This window comes from Pogonomyrmex barbatus, unplaced genomic scaffold, assembly GCF_055798465.1.
Source record: "Pogonomyrmex barbatus isolate J1 unplaced genomic scaffold, ASM5579846v1 scaffold11, whole genome shotgun sequence".
Classification (NCBI taxonomy): Eukaryota; Metazoa; Arthropoda; class Insecta; order Hymenoptera; family Formicidae; genus Pogonomyrmex; species Pogonomyrmex barbatus.
Genome location: NW_028297107.1, coordinates 3,379,199 through 3,400,050, shown reverse-complemented (window position 1 = coordinate 3,400,050; position 20,852 = coordinate 3,379,199). Strand labels below are relative to the sequence as shown.

The 20,852-nt window shown below is 37.0% G+C and overlaps 5 protein-coding genes and 1 long non-coding RNA gene across 11 annotated transcripts in view; 4 read left to right on the top strand and 2 right to left on the bottom strand.

Annotated features, from left to right (window-relative positions):
- LOC105422335 (nephrin) overlaps positions 1 to 1,097 on the top strand; it is a 194,161-nt gene extending 193,064 nt beyond the window's left edge. For all 3 annotated transcript variants that reach the window (XR_016138043.1, XM_089071342.1, XM_089071341.1), the window contains one exon: positions 723 to 1,097. Coding sequence is in view for 2 of the 3 variants with exons in the window: in XM_089071342.1 (XP_088927468.1) it covers positions 723 to 791 (69 nt within the window). In the remaining variant the exon portion in view is untranslated. The remainder of the gene's footprint in view (positions 1 to 722) is intronic.
- Positions 1,098 to 8,332: 7,235 nt separating this feature from the next.
- On the top strand, positions 8,333 to 9,492 carry mRpL11 (mitochondrial ribosomal protein L11). The gene is made up of 3 exons (XM_011631651.3): positions 8,333 to 8,577; positions 8,745 to 8,934; positions 9,151 to 9,492. The coding sequence occupies exons 1-3, from the start codon at positions 8,446 to 8,448 to the stop codon at positions 9,411 to 9,413; spliced, it is 585 nt and encodes a 194-aa protein (XP_011629953.2). The 5' UTR covers positions 8,333 to 8,445; the 3' UTR covers positions 9,414 to 9,492.
- On the bottom strand, positions 9,431 to 12,102 carry Adck1 (aarF domain containing kinase 1). Of its 3 annotated transcripts, none has more exons than XM_011631654.3 (2): positions 11,736 to 12,102; positions 9,431 to 11,454 (listed from the first exon to the last, which is right to left on the bottom strand). In XM_011631654.3, the coding sequence occupies exon 2, from the start codon at positions 11,432 to 11,434 to the stop codon at positions 9,866 to 9,868; it is 1,569 nt and encodes a 522-aa protein (XP_011629956.2). In that variant the 5' UTR covers positions 11,435 to 11,454; positions 11,736 to 12,102; the 3' UTR covers positions 9,431 to 9,865. The 3 variants fall into 3 exon arrangements, with proteins under 3 accessions (XP_011629956.2, XP_011629954.2, XP_011629955.2); XM_011631652.3 differs by having other exon boundaries at positions 11,753 to 12,101; XM_011631653.3 differs by having other exon boundaries at positions 11,615 to 11,755.
- A 191-nt stretch (positions 12,103 to 12,293) lies between these two features.
- Positions 12,294 to 20,534, bottom strand: Coq6 (ubiquinone biosynthesis protein COQ6, mitochondrial). The gene is made up of 8 exons (XM_011631650.3): positions 20,308 to 20,534; positions 19,861 to 20,051; positions 19,348 to 19,587; positions 14,209 to 14,316; positions 14,000 to 14,062; positions 13,366 to 13,673; positions 12,856 to 13,138; positions 12,294 to 12,771 (listed from the first exon to the last, which is right to left on the bottom strand). The coding sequence occupies exons 1-8, from the start codon at positions 20,498 to 20,500 to the stop codon at positions 12,715 to 12,717; spliced, it is 1,443 nt and encodes a 480-aa protein (XP_011629952.2). The 5' UTR covers positions 20,501 to 20,534; the 3' UTR covers positions 12,294 to 12,714.
- On the top strand, positions 14,289 to 14,749 carry LOC148937720 (uncharacterized). The gene is made up of 2 exons (XR_016138024.1): positions 14,289 to 14,430; positions 14,515 to 14,749. It is a non-coding gene; the product is annotated as an uncharacterized LOC148937720 (long non-coding RNA).
- Positions 14,927 to 19,882, top strand: LOC105422314 (transient receptor potential channel pyrexia-like). Of its 2 annotated transcripts, XM_089071098.1 has the most exons (7): positions 14,927 to 15,456; positions 15,651 to 15,788; positions 15,858 to 16,159; positions 16,233 to 16,415; positions 16,586 to 16,871; positions 17,114 to 17,491; positions 17,571 to 19,882. In XM_089071098.1, exons 2-7 carry the CDS (start codon positions 15,666 to 15,668, stop codon positions 19,116 to 19,118), a joined length of 2,820 nt encoding a protein of 939 aa, XP_088927224.1. In that variant the 5' UTR covers positions 14,927 to 15,456; positions 15,651 to 15,665; the 3' UTR covers positions 19,119 to 19,882. The 2 variants fall into 2 exon arrangements, with proteins under 2 accessions (XP_088927224.1, XP_025072929.2); XM_025217144.2 differs by having other exon boundaries at positions 14,927 to 15,788.
- Positions 20,535 to 20,852: the final 318 nt, after the last annotated feature.

Here is a 20,852-nt window from a genome sequence, read left to right as displayed (position 1 = left end):
TGATATATGAAGATATCGCACAATTTATTTTTGGGGACTCCAAGTTGCACATCCGCATGCTACATGCGGTTACAATAAAGTTTATTTACTCGGAAATGTATTTTTAAATTTCGGCTTTCGATGCGTCGAAAATTCGTGGAATCCATCTCTGGTGATATATGCATATTCTAATATTATAAAAATACCATGAGAGAGAGAGAGAGAGAGAGAGAGAGAGAGAGAGAGAGAGCACTCTATAAAAATTCTATGCTGGTCCGGTGAATAAGAGAAGTTTCCCGCGGATGGATCGAATTCAATTCCTGTTCGTAGCTTCTACATTTTTCTAAGTGTTACCATATATCTCTACTAAAACAGATCTTTCAACTTTAAACCCTAGACAAATATCTTTCAAATTCGATTTAACCCAACAATAATATATTGGATGAGGACAGTATCGTGGTATATGGAACCACTATATCTTTTCTCGATACAATTTAAAAACTTCTATAACAGTTGCTTTATTAACAACAAGCAAAATAATGAATGGCAAAATAATGAATAACAAACGGGGATAATTTTACTGTAAATTATAAGACAATTGCGCAAATCTCGAACTTTTCGCTCAGCGAAAATTTCACTTTAACTTTAGCGATGATTTTATTTTCTACGGTCAATCAGGTCCTCCCTCAAAGTCGTTTGATTCTTTCGGGTTTCTCACTTTATTTTCGTCTCGGTCCATTTAGACATTCTACAGTCTCCAAAGGCCGCACTCGGAGTCGATCAGCAGGAGCATTCAGGAGAGCTGCATTTAAGGGTCAAACGTCGGCCGGGACATTAAGAGAAGTGGGCGGCCGACAGTCTAGACGGATGGATGGGAAGATCCAAACGTCTGCTGCATCGCCTAACTTCCGGGTCGTCGACCATCGTTCAACAGGGTATAGGAGGCCCCTGGACCATGGCTGATGCAGACTGGGAGCAGGGAGATGAAGGAGGAGAAGCCACACGCTTGCGCCACGTTTTGCACGCGTTCAAGCGTACCAAAGTCATTTATATAGCCACTTGATTCACTACGCCTTTGTAAATATTGTATATAAATAAAACACTTTTTCGTGTTACAACCCTTTCTATGATGTGTCTCATTTTCGCTGACTCGCAACGGATCATCGCCATCTTCACAGGTATGAGACTTGTATATCTTTATTTTAGAAGAATATTAATTTTATATATGGTACATATAGATTTGTATTATACAAGCTTTATAAAACGGTCGGATAAAATGTAGAATAAACAAAACTTTGTTTCGTCATGAGAATATACAGAACTCATGTAAAAAAGAATTTTTTTACAACATATGCACATGTATAATTTATTTATTTTTACTTTTAGTCGAATTTGCTCGAAAAACATAAAAGTCTGAAAACACACATTTGATCTGTATATTTTTATCTCGTATCTTCCTTCTTATGAAATCGATTTTCCGATCCAATTTGGCCTCTCTGTGATCTCCACGCTGCGATCCAATTTTCCTAAATTTTTTGCCAAAGTATAAATTACAATTTCCTGTAAAAAATTTTTGACGTCAAATTTTTTTTACAGAGATATTAGTCCCGTAAATTGGAAAGCAGATTGCGCGAAGAGTCCGACGTTTATTTTACGCGAGCGCGCGAGCTGATCCACTTATTCAAAGGTCCTCTGTCTGCTTTTATGGGGCAATTCGCGTTTTCTTCCTGCGTGCGGCGACGGTACGGCGCGCGTTATCCTGCGAAAAGCTCAACGAGAACGCGAGAGAGCGGCATCACGAAGTAAATCGCATAAAGCATAACTACATCGCACCGAGAAACTAGCAACATCCTCGCGCGGCCTGTTTTCCCTGTTGCGAAGCATGGATCTTCTTGAATGGGTTCTAAGAATTCTTTTTATTTTCTCGCTCGCAGCATCCCCACGGTTCGCTGCCGTTAAATGCGCGGAATCGCCGCCGCGGTCGAGTTATTCAGAACGTTGCGTTGGCGTATAGAACGCTACACTAAAAGATTTTCGCTTTCAGATCACTCTTATTTGTCAATTTAATTAAATTCTTTTTAGGGATTTAAAAGATTAAAGCATCGGGAGATTCTCGAAGAAATCCGAATGAACAAAATTAAATTTCTTAGTTCCAAATAATTGAAATCCTTTGCTGGGTAATGCTAATCTTAATGTCTTTCCGATCGGTTTACGATGAATTTTCTTGTAATCTTAAATGAAAACATTAATAGCGATATATTATGCTAACGGTATCGAAGGAAACATTTGGATACACCCTTCTTCGTCGGACGAACGACAGTGAGTTACGATAAATTACGTAAATTTTGCTCTCCTCGCTGGAGTATATCGCTTTAATGTGGCATGGTATTTCAAGCAACGTGAGCACGTAATTGGCCATTGGAGATGCAAAGTGCACCGTCTGCCATTCGCATGCACTACTGCGCTATTGTCGATTTGCGTTTACGCGCTGCATTTTCCCTGCCGCCAAATGATGGGACGAGGATAAAAATATACGCGGTAGATAAAAGCACAGCAGTTCCAAATAAACGGCTGCAAGCTGGTACAAATCCATATTTCTCCAGCGCACATTTAGCTTACACGCAATTGTCTGTTATCTTACCTTAACCATCCGATAAGGATAATTCGTCGCGTGTTCTTAACATAATGCGGGAGACAAAAAATTGTGATGTTTCCTCGAATAATAAAAATCATCACAAGTGTGTCACTTTTAAAGTGCACGTTTACAAACATAATTATTTTAACATTTATATTTTATTTTATTTGCGATATGAATGAGTTTCGAATTTATAGATATAAATTTAATAATAAAGGATTATTAAATTTCTAAAATCTAATTATTCAGAATCTCGCGTTGACACTTTCGTCGAAATAAATTTGTTTGCCTAAAAAAATAAAGAAGAAATTTTTCATTTGTTCGATAATTTACCTTAGAGATAGGATAGAAGACAGATCGGGATCACTCTGTGGCGAACGTTCCGAATCACACGTAAAGGGCTGGAGGACTTAGAAGAAGTCGCGCGAGGATCAGGATCAAACTCAAACAGCGAATTTGGAAGATTCGAGCGAGAATTTAATCCTTCGAGCGATTATGAGTTAAAATATACCACGGCAATTCGCGGTATCGGCTCGCTTTTATATATGTATCCGTCCCTCGGATGTCGTCTTGGTGCCGCCGTTACCATCCACCCCTCGAACTGAAAACTTTTATGATTTCACGTTTGGCCGCGTACGTTTAAGTTTGCGCGCACAAACTCAGCCGGCAACCAGTCGACGAATACATTTACATGCTCAAAACTCTTCGTGTACGAAACTTATGTTTCGCCGCGAGTCGCTCTCGCGGAAAGCGCGAGCATCTCAAAATTCATCTCGGTGCTAAAAAGCGGAGTATTTCTAACGAAGAGGCGTTCGTGGAACAAAAATGGCCCAATTCGTCTAGTCCGTGATAAATGTTTCCGAAAAAATGACAACAGACTAAACAGACTAGACATTTTTTTCAGATCTTACACACAGATCTGTCCGTATATGCCTGGATAGCAGTTTGCGATATTCCGATGAGAACGTAAATAAAAAAAGAAAAAAAAAACGAAATTCCCGCGTATGCCGGAAGTTCATAGTACCGTTGGTATTCATGGTGTTCTGAAAAGAACGCATCCTTATTCTACATACGATTGCCACAAAGGCGTCATCAGACGCCGCGAGCGTTTCCACGTCGAAGGGAAATCCCGCGAAAATCTACGATGGCTGCAAATAAATCATCTTTACAACTCCAGCCGCGAATAAAAACTTTGTTAAACGGCGCGGACATAAATCATCGGCGGGAGGAAGTCGGCGAAGTTTTACTCCAAAACTGGCTAAAGATAATGTATAATATACGCGGAGGCGCGTTACGCGCAAAAAAGCTAATTGGTGGCCGCAACGGTTTATCAATCTCGATGCAAACGTAATCAACGAGCGAACCGCTCTGTCGTTCGAGGAAGAAGCTCCCTCAGAATCCAAAGTCCCCGATACGGGATTTATGGATGACCGCTGTAATTTGCTCCCGCTCGATCCTGTCCGCAAAAGGACGCGGTTCTCCTAATTTTTCTTATCACGAGGATTTAGAGGATCAAGAGATCTACAAATGTCACGGCGAAGAAGTCGATAAGTCGAAAGATCTCCAGGGAATACGGAAGAAACATTCAGCAATAAGGAATTGCACGAAATAACGAGTTGTGTAACATTTGTCATTTGTTACAATTAATATTAAAATATAAATGAAATGTGATAACGTATACGTTGCAAAAATGCATTAAAAATTTATTATTCGTATTGGAAATTATTAATTATATGAAAATAATAAATTGTTGCATTAATAATGATAAATTGCTAATACATTATAATTATTTTAACAAATAATTATAATGTATTATCCTGAAACGGTTTTAATTTATCGTTTGCAAGATGATTTATTATTTCTAAAGATGGCTTGTTATCTCTAATAAATTTATTATTGCTACGAATTTCATATTCTTGTAATTTATTTCTAATTAACTTAACATAATCAAAAGCTCTATTATTCGGTAATTAATTTTGATATGCTTGCGAATTTTTTTCTATTTTAACGGATCTAATCATTATTATATCAAATCGCGCGTAGCATGAAACATAATTTTATTAAACTTATTGTTATATTATATAATATATCAATAATACTATGTGATAAACAACGTACATATAATCAGCTATCCATTTACATTCTGCCAATTAGCCGAATGGTTAATAATTGAAATATTCTCGATGTAACGTATTGCAAAACATTTACATGTAATCAATATTATTTCAATATCCATAGTTTCCCTTTGTAAACTAATTCATGGAATTTTAGCGATAAAAGAACAAAGAAAATCTATCTCGATATATGTATGTATATGTATATCGATTTTAAATACATATAATAAAAATTAAAGAAATAAATAATACGTTAATGTAATAAATACAATAATATAATGAATACGTATAACAGATATGTTAATAATAAACAGGCGTAAATAAAAGAGAATAGAGAAAATTTCAACAAATATAGGCAATTTAAAGAATTCCGGAAATGTAATAATTTGTAAAATATATTTTTATCAATTTTATTCAATTTGCATCCTTTTTCCAAAGAGGAGCAAAAAATTAAATAATACTCAACAGCTTCATTTTTATTTAACGCTAGCGTATTCGCGAAGGAATATACAGCAATTTACCCTGCCAAATAAATTACCAGCCTCTCTTTCGAATGCTATCGGAAAAGCCTCGGGCTTCATTATCGTTCGTCCTCGGCGTGTGTTGTAGTCTTTCGTCGAATTCTTAGAGAGCTCGCCGAGTTGACCGAGGGATCCTCGTTACGGTTATTTACCGAAGACCAATACTGATTAATTCCAAACTGTTCCCCTGGCCTCTCATCCCCCTGTGAATTCTACACGGGCAGTGTATTCAGCCGCGGCCACCCTATCCTCGATCTTGCTCTTCGGCCTTCGGTATTTGCGGTCGATGGACTCAGAAACTACATTCGCATGTTTGCTACCAAATATTGCCGACAAATAAGACGTAAAGGATGCTCTGGGGAAAGTTTTCGGGGAAGGTCCGCTCCCCGATTATCGGAAAAGTTAACGTAAACGATCGGAATTAATGAGAATAATCCTAATTGATTGTTTCTTTTCTCTCGAAAAGAAATCTAAATGCGATGGCGCCAGGTACATAAAAGTCAATCGAATGGATGATAATATTGATTGCACAGATATGTACAAACATTTTTACTTCTTGTTTATTTAGAAGATAATTTCAGTGAAAATGACAGAAGGAAATATAACAACTTATAAGTTACTTATGTATTATACTTATGTACTATAAAAGAAAACTGTAGATCTATATTCAATTTCAAATTTATTAAGAAATCTAAGTTTCCTTAACAATGTTAATTAATTACTTTTTTATTTTAACATACTTGATTTGGTAAGGTAAAAGTATTTCTAGATTATATTTATTAGTAAGGAGCTGCATCAATTTTTTAAAAAGTTTCAAAGATCTTGTCGAAACTTCACTCGATATTATTCTGCAATTCTTTGAAAATTGCGACTAAATATTAAATTGTCAAATCAAATATTGCTTGAAATCTTTAGAAGGAGTTATGGCTTTTAAATAAAATTATATCTATATTTTCATGCGTCATGTTTTCTATGCAAATATTTCTCATTCACAAGAGAAAATGTCCATTTTAAATTAGATATTAAATTAAATTAAAAAGTTTTAATACGTAAATTAAAAATTTTTAATTAAATGTAATATTATAATTAAATTATAATTAATATTATATACTTTTTAATTTTAATTTTTTTACAAATCTATTTTGATTTCCAATTTAGAAAATGTTCACTTTTAAAGTTAAATTAATTTTAAAAAAACATATTTTATATCCATTTACGTGAAAAGTTAAAAACAATTTTTCTAATTTTTTGTTAGAGAGTTGATGAATATAGTACATGTAATGCATATATAAATAAATTTTAAATCATATTTTTTTATAAGTTATTAAAAAATGTATAACGTATGGAATAAATGGCGTATGTATGTATTACATGCGCTTGTGGTATTCTAATATCTCTAAAATATCCGCGCATGTAGAAAGTAGACAAATTAAAAAAGTTATATAGAACATTAGACCACTTACTCGTCTAAGTATGAAGGGGCGGAGCGGTAGTAAGATTGCATGTTTCAACAAACTTGAAGCCAAGCTCTCTGCTCTTTTCTTTTTTTTTTTCAATAAAAGTTTGATCGATGATCATCTTCCTTCGTTCCTTTTCAACGTTGTTGAATACTTTAATCACTCGAGTTCAAATTAAATTCCTAAACTGTACATCCTATAGCATTTCGCTAAGATCAAACATTGTGGTGATGTCTATTAGAACAACGGTGAAATTAATTCTATCATTGTATCGATAAATAATGTCATTACTCTTATATGACAATTCTTGAAAAAAATAGCCATCAAATTTAAAATTTATCAAATAAAAATTTGAACGCAATTTATTTTTAAACTAATCATAATGCATTTCCCAACATGCAAATTAATTTAGTACTTATTAATTTATTTATTAATATGAATTTAATTTATGGTCACTAAATTGACAAATTAAGATCAATGATCTGACGAATTAAGACCGATTATATGATACATACGATTATATGAGGAGTCGAGCATGGCACAGTAGACAATGCATTGGTCCACTATGCTATAGAGGCCCCCCGATTCGATTCCCGGCAGAGCCAAAATATATTTACGCTCGTCTCCTCTCGGAAGGCAGCGGCAATCCACCGAGAAGTAACTTTCCTGACGTACCTGTAGAAGAAGCTTCAGATATATTAGGATTTATTTCAAAGATAGATGAATTTGTAAGACGTAAATCTTTTTGATCCTTAAATTCACCAATTCTCGTGCTCTTTTAATTGCGACGACCGGATTGTTAGAACCATCAAAGTCTTCAGCCTGCTTTCCCTATAATGTAACACATACCTATCGTACAAAAATTTTTAATATTCAAAATTAATTATATATAAATCTAAGATCAATAAAATACTAAGAAAATTATTGTTATTTAGTGTCATAACATAAAATTTATTTCGTAAAAGAGTTTAGACATATGCAGAACGCATAAAAATTACAAAAAAAAAAATGAATTAAATTATTTAGTTTAGTTAACTAGTACTAATAACTAATACATTTTAGCATCTCTTGAACAATGTATTTTAAAGAAAAATGTTCCATGTATGGCTTCGAGGAGACCATGATTGCAATGACGTCACGATTTTTATAATCGCCATTTTTTTAATGGAATTATATATTTTTTGTTACACAGTATGATTTCTCTATTTATTTTGGATAAAAAAATATTAATGTACAAATATCAAAAAGTTAATAGTTTACGAGATATTTTATACTTTATTTTGACATATCGGACACCCTGTATATACTTATCATGACATGTGTCATGATAAGAATGTATGTACTCAACGTAAACATTTGCGGAATGCGAAATGAAGAAGATTCGTCTTTGTCTCACGTCTCTACGTCTATTTTTAAAAAAGTTACAGCAATTTGAAAATCCGCAGGTGTACCCTTTAAAAAAGCCGCGTGCATTTTTTGCTTAGATGTTCACACTTTCTTGCCTTCCTAAAAAAGTATGAAAACACGTGTAGTACAAGCGCTTTGAAATACGAAATGCCGCCACCGTGAAACGTACGCGTGCGCCATCTATTAGATAGATCTTAAAGTGATTGTCGAAATCCCTTCCTCCCACTACCTCACCAAGCTCCATTAAAATACGGACGAAACCTTGCGCTCTGTTACGTTAGAGGTTAGGTTCCTGGGAAGTTTTGAACGAAGCGTACAAGCACGTCGACAGGATGTCGAAATCAATGGGTAGGAAAATGGTTAAGAAGCTAATACAGAAGATCGATCACTCGTCGAAGTTGCGCGTGGACATTCCCGCCGGGTTGGCGTCGTCCGCACCGCCGCTTGGATCTCAGCTCGGACAGGTTAGGATTCATGAAAATCGTGCACCAGCGAGATATATTTAATCCCTTTCCTCTTGCAGTGCGTTTTATTGTCGTCTCTTGAATTTTAGTAATTCTTATCTTTTTTCCATAATTCTCGATATTAATCGCGATTTTTGGTGCCTAACATGAATGATTTTTCATTCCAGAGAAACATAAACATTGAGAAATTCTGCAAAGATTTTAACAAGAGGACAGCTGACATCAAAGAAGGCATTCCTCTACCTTGTCGCATAAAGATACATTCGGACAGAACGTACGATCTAGTGATCCATAAACCACCGACGACATACTATTTGAAACAGGCGGCTGGTATACAAAAGGGAAAATTTAAGAAGGGTATGTATAGTAGATCTCTTTATTTTAATTAACATATATTTGGATTTTTAATCCTGAATTTATCATTTTATGCTTGAGATATGAAACTGTTCTAATTTTTTGTTATTCTAAAGAAAATGTAGATGAAATAATATTCAATATCATCAAAGAGAAAAATATTCAATATCACCAAAAAGAAAAATAATAAAATGTTCATAAATTTACATTTTTTTACAGGCGAAGTAGCTGGCAAAATAACTCTAAAACATTTATATGAGATTGCTAAGATCAAAGCGGAAGATCCACCAAATGCATTATTGTCCCTGGAACAGATATGTCAAATGTTGGTTGGCATCGCTCGGACATGCGGCATTGAGATTGTGCGCGAAATAAATCCAGAGGAATACGCGCAATTTCTAAAAGATAGGGAAGCATCATACGCACAGTTTCGTGAGGAACTTCGATTAGCTAAAGAAAGCAAAGTACTCAGGACAAATTAGTAAATTTGTAATCAGTGTAATAAAAATCTGGTTTTTACTGTAATTAGTGTACATATAAAATAAAAATCACGCGCGAAAATCTTTCTCGATAAATATACATTTATTTAAAAAAAATCAAATCGTATTTATATAATTAATTATATTTGATTTCGAGAATTTATTTTATTTATTCATTAAATAAATAAATATTTTCTTCGAATGATTATTTAAGAGGTAGACGATAGGTAAAAAATGACTGATATATAAAGCAACGAACAAGATGTACGTATTTTACAAGTTATGTACAGAATCTCAGATTACTTATCGTTTATCATTAGTGAAAAATACATATTATATTATATAAGACTTTGAGAAAGAATTTTTCCACTATTTTTCTGATTAAAAAAAAAATCATTTTCTAAAGAGTGTGATAATTTATGTCTAGAAATACATTCAATCTAAACAGGAGTTCGTTAAAACGGATAAAAGTCTTTCGTCCATAGAGACTCGACCGAGCTATTCAGATTGAAATGTATTAGGCCTAAATACATGTAATAAAACGACAGCTTGAGGAGCGCCCAACGTTCGGCGATCGACACCCAGTATCTGTTCCACGTGTTTGAACATTGCCTGATCTTCTCGCCATACACGGAACGCACGCAGCATTTGGACATCTCCATCATGGCTGACATCCTGGTTTGAGTGCGCAGCGAATATTCGATACCGCGCATCAGGTCGTTGGTCTTGAGGACCAGTAGCATCTGTTGGTTAACTCGGTCCAGCACGGTACTGATTTGTGGTAGCAAATTTGGGATATTCTGTTGAAATTCCGCCTTCTCACGGGCGTCGTATCGAGTCTTACGCACGCCCGCCACGATAGTGTCCCACGTTCTACCGGATACCATGCATGAAAGTAGGCCGTAGTAATCGGGGACGCCGAGACGCGTGCAGTACTTTTTCATGGCCTCCCGATCGCCATCGAGGATCGCCAGCCACAGTTTCGAGTAGTCCCAGCGAAATTGATCAGTGAGATCAGCGTAGAGACCATGGTCCAGCAATATAATCTCTGCCTCAGAGTCTCGATTGCGTACTAGAATATTACCAGGATGTGGATCCGAATGGACGAAACCCTCAATGAAAATCATGTGACTGTAGAGACGGCCGAGCTTGCTGCTGATCTCGTATGGATTTAATTGATGAGCCCGTATATATTCCAAATCGTTCACCTGTCCGCCGTCCAAGAATTCCATCGTGAGCACGCGGGGCGATGATGCGTCCCAATGTATCTTCGGCACTTTCAGCCAGTGATAACCAGCAAAGAGCTTCCCCACTTTCTCTGCATTCTTACCTTCGAGCATAAAGTCCAATTCCTGCGGGATGTTCCTCTTTGTCACCTTAACCAGCCAGTCGAATTTGAAATCCGGAAATATCAGGGACGTGATGCTCACCAGAGCTGACATAGTCTTAATATCGACGTAGGAATTACTCTTGACAGAGCGATGCTGTACCTTCACTGCTACCATGTCGCCGTTTTTCAGCACAGCCCTGTGCACCTGTGCAAGACTGGCAGTGCCTATGGGTTCTGGATCGATGCTCTGGAATATCTCATATGGGTTCTTCTTAAAGTCCTCTCTGATCACAGTGAGTACATCATTGAACGAAGACTGGGGTGCCTTACTGTGCAGCACTCGCATAGTATATACATACTCCTGGGGTAACAAGTAATCCATGGCACCCACATGCTGACCCACCTTGATGTAGACCCCCTTGTTGGCGCAACAGAGTTCCAACAGCTTCTGCGCTGCATACTTATGAACGTTGGATTTAAGCTGCAGGTATTCCACTGATTTGCAGTCCAGCTTACTGCTGTACAACTCCTTTTGGTAATGCCGGCCTATCTTGAACACCGCAAGCGCGGCTCGGCTCAATCGCACGATTCCAATGGCACCAATGTCATATTCGTTCACCCTGAGAGATGCCAGGGTGCCGAACCCGATTGTTCCAACAGCAGCAATCTTGAGCAATCTTCTGGACGTGAACATTATCGTTCGACTGAGAGTTCCTGCGAAAGATCTTTCATTTTAAGTCCGTAATCAGGGCAAAGTATATTATAATAATTTTAATCAAGAGGGCAATGACCTATGACACATTCCCTTTCAAAACATATCACAAATGTTATGTAATTAGGAAGATATTATTATAAATTTACATGATGCACTAACCTAATAAAGAACAAAAAGCAAGGGTTCAAAGTCCTTATAAATTTGCATGACACGACGTCTCGCAGCATGAAATGCGATGGTCAAAAAATGTGAGTTTCGAAAAGGAATTAAGCCCTCTAACCTCTCCTTGTAACCTACATATCTCCTGGGGCGAATCTCATTAACGGCTCCGTACTACTCTGTGCGCATTCACAATCGACGTTCTAATACATGACTCTTTCACAAAACAGTTGTTAAACAATTAAATCAAAACACTTAAATCTATTGATTTTCAGTAAACCACGTGGATGAGATGTGTCAATACGAGAAGGTAGATAACTACAGATAATCGTTAGATAATCTAAAATGGAATGTAATAAAGAGATTCTTTTCTGAAACAACCACATATAACGCAATATGAGCCACTTGACTCTCTCGTAGAAACTACGAGAAAACTCGACACGAAAATAACTTTCAAATTCTGCCACGCACGAAAATTTTTAGCAAACGTTGCGCTCTCCTTCTCAAATAAAACGGAGAGATTCGTTTCATATAAATCATTCTTTTTTGTTATTTTATATGTCCAAGTTTTAAAGTCACAATTTTATCTAAAATATTTTATATTTTTTTTGACACATAATAATATATATAATAAAATATTTTTTATTCTTTTTATAAAGAAAAATATATTACACGAATATATTCGAAAAAAATCATTTATTTCATTAAGATTTATTAAAAATGTTATTATAAAATATATTACAAGTATAGTAATGTAAATTCAATATAAAATAATAAGGAACTAACAATTATATATATATATATATATATATATATATATATATATATATATAATTAGTAAACAATTGTATATGTATGTAATTATTTGATATTACACTATTTGATATTAATCACATTGTCTTGATATTAATATAACTTATATAACAATCATATGGAATACAATTGCAAATTATAATTATGTCTAAGAACGTCATAATGCTCTTTTTAGATACTTATATTACTCTCTAAGATATCCTTAATACAATTATATCATAACAATTTTATATATATATATATATATATATATATATATATTTACATAGTACTTCATAAATTTACCATTAACCACTGAACTGTTTAAGGATACTTTCGCCTTCAGCTTGTTGTATCAACATTTTCTAAAAAAAATTTTAATTAACATTCAGATCATATGAGATACTTTTTTCTTCAAGAAATATATGTTAATACAATATTCTCATTACTTTGAGTGGCGGAACAGCATCCACCAGTTGCAAGCCCAAACTCCTAGCAAGTACGATGGGTGTCGCGGTATGTTGATAGAATCGATGAAGTCCATCGATGATCAGCATTGTCGACACGTTATGACGTTGTCTCAGTGTTTCATATTTTCGTAAGTAATACATATCGTTGAGATGACTGCCACTCACAGTAGCCTCAGCAAGAATTTTCGTCAGATCCGTCACATCGCCGAAACCTAGATTTACACCTTGACCAGCCAAAGGATGGACTCGATGCGCGGCATCCCTTTAAAAACGCGAAGATAAAAAAAAGACTTATTGCATAATATGCATACAATAAATTATTTCTAACGAAAGCTCAGCATAACAATCAATTTAAAAACGGTGTACGAATCAAATAGAATTTTTCTTGAGATGATTATCTTTTGGAGATTGTGTTTTGGTGTACTTGGGATCCACACGGGATTTTCAGGTTCTCCGCAACACAACTTTTAAGATCAAGAATTTTCTTACCCGACTAGCACCGTGCTCGACTGGACGTAAGATGAGGCATGACCGAATCCCAAGGGAAACGCCGCCCGCGATCCCTCGACGATCGCTGATATGGAGGGCGGCATTTGTATAGACTGTTGGTTCAAACCGAATCTTGTAAGCAACCAATGAAATCCGTGCATCCCGCTTTCAACGATATTGCTCTTCAGATGGCTCTGCCACAATGCCTTATTTATCTTGTCAACGAATTCCTCCTCCGAAATTTTCAGTAATTCCTTCGCCTTCTCATTCGTTACAGTCCACACGAGCGAACTGAGAGAATCTGTCAGCTGGAAAATAAAATTATTGAATCAATCTGTCGATCCTCATTTTTCATTCGAATAAATTAAATTAGCTTATTAAAATATTCAATTTGTTGCTTTAAACATTGTACGTACATTGTACAACATTACGTTTTACATTTTTGATGTCCGTTTTTTAAATCTTATTAATTTTTTAGAAAGATACTGAAAATAACACGAATTGATGTTTTTAGATTTCATTTCATTGATTTAAATGTAGCTTCATCGTTCTTTTTAAGCATTCTAAAATCTGCAAACACTCTCCAATTTTACATAAAGAAACGAAGAAGAATAAATAATAAAATTCAAATCACCGGAAGTAGTGCGATGGGTCCTGTCGGAAGAAATCTCTGCCAAGCAACGACGTTCTCCGTGGGCTGAAATCAACAAGTGTTATATTAACAAGTGTTATAATTTAACAATTCACAGATGTTGCTAGATATTTTCTTAAACGTGAAAACGTGTCTCTTATTTCCGTTATATGCCAGTATTACATTACGTATTTTTCGAAGAAAAATATCACCTCGGATAATTTGAGAGTTGCGACGATGCCCAACTGATCATACGGCCAGTTTACATAAATCACCCCCAAAGCCTTTCTCACCAGCGAGTTAACGCCGTCGGCGCCCACCTGGAACACATCAAAAGATACTTTATTTACTTTGACTTGTTACGCCTGACGGTAACTACATCCTAAAAGAAAAGTTATAAGCGTTACGAGGATTATTGGATTAGTATGAGGATGGTGCGTATAATACGACGGTTGCGACAGACGAGCGCGCCGAAGATTTACAAACGTGTACAAAAATAACGTCAGTTTCTGTTCCAGATTTCAGCGATGATGTCGGAGATCGTCTGCGCTGCGGATGGTTAACATCTCATACTCGTTTCTAATCATAAACGCTACTTCGTTTATACACAAATTCGCAATATCATCCGCAAAAAGTGCGACTTACATTCTGATATAAGAACGGGATATTTTAGAAAACATACATAAAACTTTGTATTTATCTAACAAAACAAATTTCATCAACAAATAAAATTTATCACGCTTAATCATTGTATCTATTTGCCTCAATTTATTCGTAACATTTTTTGAGAATCGCCATAGATGAGAAAATAAATGTTTTTTGAAATATATTATTATCCTTATTACTAACACATAATGCTAATCATCATTTATTATTTTCAAACTCTTCGCATTTTTCTTTAAATTTTCCTTTAAATTTTCAGAAATGGAAATAGAAATCGCTTTTAGTATTGTGTTATCCGAATTTTTCAATTAATTTTCAATTAATTAAAAAAATATATAATTAGAAGGCAGAAAGAAGATCGCGCCAGGATGACTATTCCATAGAACAGCATTATTGACACATCGACTGAATTCTACTAAATTTTATTTTCGCATGTAGAATGACTGAAACTGGTTGATAAGACAATCATTTCCGGCATTGCCGGAAAGGGACAGTAGGACAGAGAGATAGTTTGCGGTCGGGGATTTTTCCTTTTTCTTCATCGCGGAAACACGCCGGAATTGTGCGATGAGCGAGGGAGAACAGCGAGAGATTAATAGAAGCTAAATATATAACGGTGTTTTATAAACACGTGTGGGTATCCTGAGATACACAGAGAGTCGGAATAGTCGACTAAGTGCTCAGTATTAGCGAGCAAGAGCGAGCAAGAGCGATGGGTGCACGTTAAGAAATTATCTATTCTAGAAGATTTAGTGACGATTTAGTGACGATGTTTACCATCATTAATTACAATCTTGGTAATGTTAGCGCTTGGTTGTCAAATCATCGCCGTATTTTTTTAACAAATTATCATTGTGCATGGAGTTACGTGTAGCTGTTATCAGTGCGTAGACCCACAAGCCTCAAGCTGATCAGGAGATGAAATTTTGCACGAATTCTTTTTGCGATTATACTGCCAGTAGTTTTATTTGACTTGGGTAATTTGTTTAAGAGTCCAAAAGAGGACATGACCATGTCGATTCTCAGTAAAAGGAACTTTTTCGCAAGATTCTCCGGCAGTCATCTAACGCGAGAAGCGCCGAGGATCGAAACTACCAACAATGGAATGCCGTCCATTGTAAGAAATAAGGTCAGTGAGGCTATCGATTGTCGATCATCTTCTTGGATTTTTTTCTTGAAGCTCGTGTATCAAATTTAGGAAGAGCGCGAGGACATTTGGATGAACGAGATAGATGGTAACAGCATCTCTTCCGAGGATAGCTCGGATTCTGTCATCTGTCACATGCAAGTAGCGCCGATGACGCAGGAGCAACCCTGGAGTAGGGAAGAAGTCGAAGGGGCGTTATTGAATCTCCCAGGGGGCGAAGCCGCTTTTTCTCTTATCTCTTCTCTTCAGGGCGATGCTCTGCAAAAGACTCTGGAGGAATTCCAATCCTTGACTCTCAACGAAATTGCGGATTGCAGGCATCGTAAGATTTCGTTGTCTACTTTCGCGAACGGGTAATAAACAACAATAGTTGAAATTTAATCTTTCATAAAATAAAAGTGAGAATTAAGAACAAACTTCGTACAGATTTATGCGAAAAGCTCTACTAGACAGTGAAAACGGAGCAGCGGCTGCCGCGAGTCCGGGTCAATTACTCGCAGGATGGCCGGAAACGTGTCTGCTGATTTCTAGCTGGTTGGGTCACGTAGAAGTTGTGAAAGCTTTACTGGACAAAGGCATACCGGTTTCCACGAGAGACATCGATGGAAGGTATATAACTATATAGCGATAGATAGACATTATCATTCAGTATTACTTCCTTAAATTTTTCGATAATCCTAAATTGTTTAATTTTATCATAGTTAATAAGATGATTCTTTGACTAGGACTGACCAATCGAACTTGAAGTTTCAATTAATTTTTAAAAAACTTTTGTATAGGACACCGTTACATCTGGCAGCTTATGCTGCGTGTGTGAAGCTGGTGGAGGAGTTGCTGAAACATGGTGCTAATCCACGTGAGTGGGACCTGGGAAAGAAATGCACCCCGTTGCATTGCGCCGCGGCGGTGGGTTGCGTCGCTACCGTCAAATGTCTAATCAAGTCGGGCGCGGACGTGGATGCCGGATTGTCTGGCAGGAGTCCGCTTCATTACGCCGTGTTAAACAATGCCGAGGATTGCGTGGAAATTCTACTGCAAGCAGGTGCTTGTCCCAATAATCCACAGGTGCTCCTTCACCACGACCAATTCAAGCACGAATTTGATGGGGAAGTGATGCCTAAACATAAATCTTCAAAGTTAAATTTTATCGCGATAATTACACGCGACAAAAAAATCATGAACAGTCTGAACGTAATGAACAATGTCGATTCTATCGATCGGGAATTATTTCCTCACCAAAGTGATACAAGTCTCTTCGAGATTTGTATGACAATTCTTTCTGTGAATTAACACGATTCGTTATGCAGGTTTACACAGAGACACCTCTACACGTAGCGGCTAGCTTAGGCAACGTGCGTAGCACCAAGTTGCTATTGAGTCACGGAGCTGATGTGAGAGTGCAACTGGGAGTCGCGAGATCGACACCGTTGCATCTGGCAGCAGAGGAAGGCAGTGAGGAGTGCACTAAATTGTTGTTAAATGCTGGTGCGACCTGGGATGCAAAGAACTCGCGTGGTCAGACAGCGATGCATCTGGCAGCGCTTGCTCAATCCGTAGAAACGTTAGATGCATTAATAAACGCCGGTGCTAAGGTGAACGCAGAGGATGACGATGGACGAACGCCTCTGCATGCTGCAGTCGCGAAGGCCTTGAGAAGCAGCGAACTAGTGAAGACTTTAATACAGGTTCATAAGTAAAAAATTAAAGCTTAAATAATTAAAGAGTAACCGCACTGAGGTAATAGAAATGTTTTTCGTTTAAAAGGCAGGCGCGTCAGTCAACAAGGCGGACAAGTTTGGTTATACGCCGTTACATATTGCGGCTCTGAACGAGAGCTCCCCAACAGTGATGATGCTGCTGTCGAAGGGGGCCGACGTGACGGCGCGCACCAAGGGTGGCATTACCGCTCTCAGCTTTATCATACGTCGTACTCCAGACGTATTACCGCGTTTCGTAGCGCGTTTCGACCAGGCGATCTCGCTGCACGATCACGAACTTGGCGATGTAGACTGCGAACTGCGACTGGATTTTCGGCCATTGGTAACGGGCGGTCGCGGCGAAACGGATTTGATACTCTGCCTAGTGGAAGTCGGTCAAGGCCACGTGCTAAAACATCCGTTGTGCGAAAGCTTTCTCTATCTCAAATGGCTCCGTATCCGCAAGTTTTTTCTGCTCAGTCTGATGTTTCATTCAATTTTTGTTGCCCTCTTCACGGGCTACGTCGGAGCGACATTTCTATGGCGCATGGAACAACTCAGCAGCATTCTTCTCTGGCCAGTGCTGGGCTTCACCTGCATGCTTGCATCCAAGGAAATCTTCCAAATCGCCCACGGTATCTGCTCCTACGCCAGACGCTGGGAAAACTGGTTGCAGTGGAGCGTAATCCTGGCATCTGGCATCATTCTGATTCCGTCGGCAAGAACTTGGCAACATCATGTCGCCGCCCTGGGTATACTGCTCGCTTGGATCGAATTAATGATAGTAGTCGGTCGCTTTCCAATGTTTGGCATCTATGTACAGATGTTCACCCAGGTGTCTATCAACTTCTTCAAGTTTCTCGCGGCCTACGTTTGCCTCATAATTGGTTTCTCCCTCGGCTTCAGCGTACTGTACAAGAATTACAAGTCTTTCGCCAATCCGTTAGTCAGCCTACTCAAGACAGTGATCATGATGTCGGGGGAGCTCGAGTTCGAAGATATCTTCTTTGATGAAGCAGCGCCAGTGAAGTATCCAGGTACGGCTCACCTGATGCTTCTCAGTTTCGTCATTTTGGTGACGGTGATCCTAACGAATCTGATGGTTGGTCTGGCCGTGTCGGATATCCAGGAGCTTCGCAGATGCGCCGGCCTCGATCGACTGGTGCGTCGTGCCGAGTTGGTGGCTCATCTCGAGAACATGCTATTTTCCAAACTTCTGGACTGCGCTCCGGCATGTAGAATAATACGTGCGTGCAGGCGAGGTGCTCTGCTATTACACCCACCATATCACTGCGCACTGCACATTCGGCCGAATGATCCACGCGAAAGACGTCTACCGCGAGATCTCATCCGGGCGATTTATCGTCTAGTCAGCGAGAGGAAAACACGACGAGCGACGTTTAGAGGTGGTGCACCATCTGCGAACGCCACCACAGCGGAGTCAAGTCATACGAGGCTCAGCAGGATGTACAGCAACGAGAGTAACCAGCAGTTAAAAGAACTGGCAGCTGAGTTAAAAAGATGCTCGTACAATGTCAGCACGAGACTGGATAGTTTGATCGACAAAGTGGAAAGTATCGCCAAAGATTTAGACACATCGATGCATTTACATTGATATTATCTAACTACAGTCTCTAACATTGAACATTTCAAAAATAAATAAACTGTAAAAAGTAACAATCAAAGAAAGAATGCAAACATAAGAGCATAAGAGCATAAGTCACGGCCTAACAATAACAATTCAACAGAGATACAAATATAACCACGTAATTTTCAATTAAGACAATTTGTATATCCGCTTTGCAGATTAGATAAAATATAATGCATTTTTTTGTGTTTCTTACCAATAATCTGGTCTTGTACCGTTCTCCAGATTGCAGCTGCACAGAGACAAATTCCTCGGATGTCTTTGGAAATGTTACAGTGCTAACTGCAGATTTGTAAATCACAGTTACATTTTCCTTTTGAGAGAGCTGCTTGTTGACTGCATGTAATAACAGGTCATTTTCAACAATATAGGCTAATTCTTTGTACAAATTATCCTCATTGAATGTTATCATAGCATCTGAACATGCTTCCCACACCTATTTAAAAAAATTACACTTAAGCATCAGAGAATCTTCAATTTCGTAAATAAAATAAAATATAAGAGAGATAACAAAAATTAAGATAAAAAATTTGATTAAAAATTTCATGTTATTTTAACTATAATTGATTCCATTGTAATTGATTATTATTAGCTATAATTTATGAGGATATGAATTATTAGAAAAAACTATCTTTGTACTATTGATATATTTTTTGTAGGCTTAATTTAATTAATCTTAAAGTAGGAAAGCCTGAAAATAAAGATTCACCTGCATTTTTCGTATTGGAGAACAGCGAACTGCCTCTATGTGTTTCCATGCTCCTATACTAGACAACAAAGTTCGAGTTTGTTGATTCAATGCAACAACTCGATTAGAATATTGTTCCTTTGGTGTATATTCTTGTTTAGTGTTACCCTCCAAAAGTAAGATCTTTTTATTCGCCAATATTCGGTTGTTTGCTAAAATGAAAAAAAGGCAAAGAAATTGAACAAAATATCATTGGAGAAGTCTAATTAAACAGGACAATTACAAATTTAAAAAGTTTTGCCAAATAATTACTCATAACTTAAGAATTAATATCCTTCTTTTTAAATAAGAATTTCTTAAACAAATTTCTCAAAGATCTCCAAAAAGAATTAATTTCCTTTTTTCTTAAATAAATATTTCTTTCCTCTTTCTTACAATTAAATAATAAAATCAACAAGAAAAACTAACCTATGGCGCATGCCAATGTCATGCCAACCATGCCGCCTCCGGCGACGACGATGTCATAGGTTTCTTCATTCTCTACAGTAGCCGAATATCTCCTTTTTGTAACTGCAGTCACACCGGTGACGATACGCTCATATTTTCGCGAAAACGACGCGAAAATTAACCGACACGTTGATACCATATTGAGAGCCGCCATTTTTCACCGGATCAGGCTGCTTCGCATCAAAACAGCTGTAGATGCGCGCGCGAGGCCGATAGAGACAAAAATTATATTCTGAATTTCATGAAATACACAAACTGTAAATCGATTAATTGCCCATCCTGATAATTCTTTCTCTCATTATCTCATCATTGGTATTTTAATTTTATTGTTATAATTATAATATTAAATGATAATATTAAATTAATTATTATTATTAATTGTATATTAATATTATATATTATATATTAATAATACTTACTAATATTATTAATTATATATTCTATAGATTATATGCAATTTATAATTCCCATAATTTTTAATTTCGACAAAAAAATCATATTTATTC

Coding starts and splice junctions, on each gene's coding strand:
- mRpL11 (XM_011631651.3), top strand. CDS start 8,446: ATGTCGAAATCAATGGGTAGGAAAATGGTTAAGAAGCTAATACAGAAG. Junction 8,578..8,744: donor TTGGATCTCAGCTCGGACAG/GTTAGGATTCAT, acceptor TTTTCATTCCAG/AGAAACATAAACATTGAGAA. Junction 8,935..9,150: donor AAAGGGAAAATTTAAGAAGG/GTATGTATAGTA, acceptor ATTTTTTTACAG/GCGAAGTAGCTGGCAAAATA.
- Adck1 (XM_011631654.3), bottom strand. CDS start 11,434: ATGTTCACGTCCAGAAGATTGCTCAAGATTGCTGCTGTTGGAACAATC.
- LOC105422314 (XM_089071098.1), top strand. CDS start 15,666: ATGACCATGTCGATTCTCAGTAAAAGGAACTTTTTCGCAAGATTCTCC. Junction 16,416..16,585: donor ACGAGAGACATCGATGGAAG/GTATATAACTAT, acceptor ACTTTTGTATAG/GACACCGTTACATCTGGCAG. Junction 17,492..17,570: donor TAGTGAAGACTTTAATACAG/GTTCATAAGTAA, acceptor TTCGTTTAAAAG/GCAGGCGCGTCAGTCAACAA.
- Coq6 (XM_011631650.3), bottom strand. CDS start 20,500: ATGGCGGCTCTCAATATGGTATCAACGTGTCGGTTAATTTTCGCGTCG. Junction 19,588..19,860: donor CTCCAATACGAAAAATGCAG/GTGAATCTTTAT, acceptor TTTTTTAAATAG/GTGTGGGAAGCATGTTCAGA. Junction 14,317..19,347: donor GGTACAAGACCAGATTATTG/GTAAGAAACACA, acceptor GATGTGTTCCAG/GTGGGCGCCGACGGCGTTAA.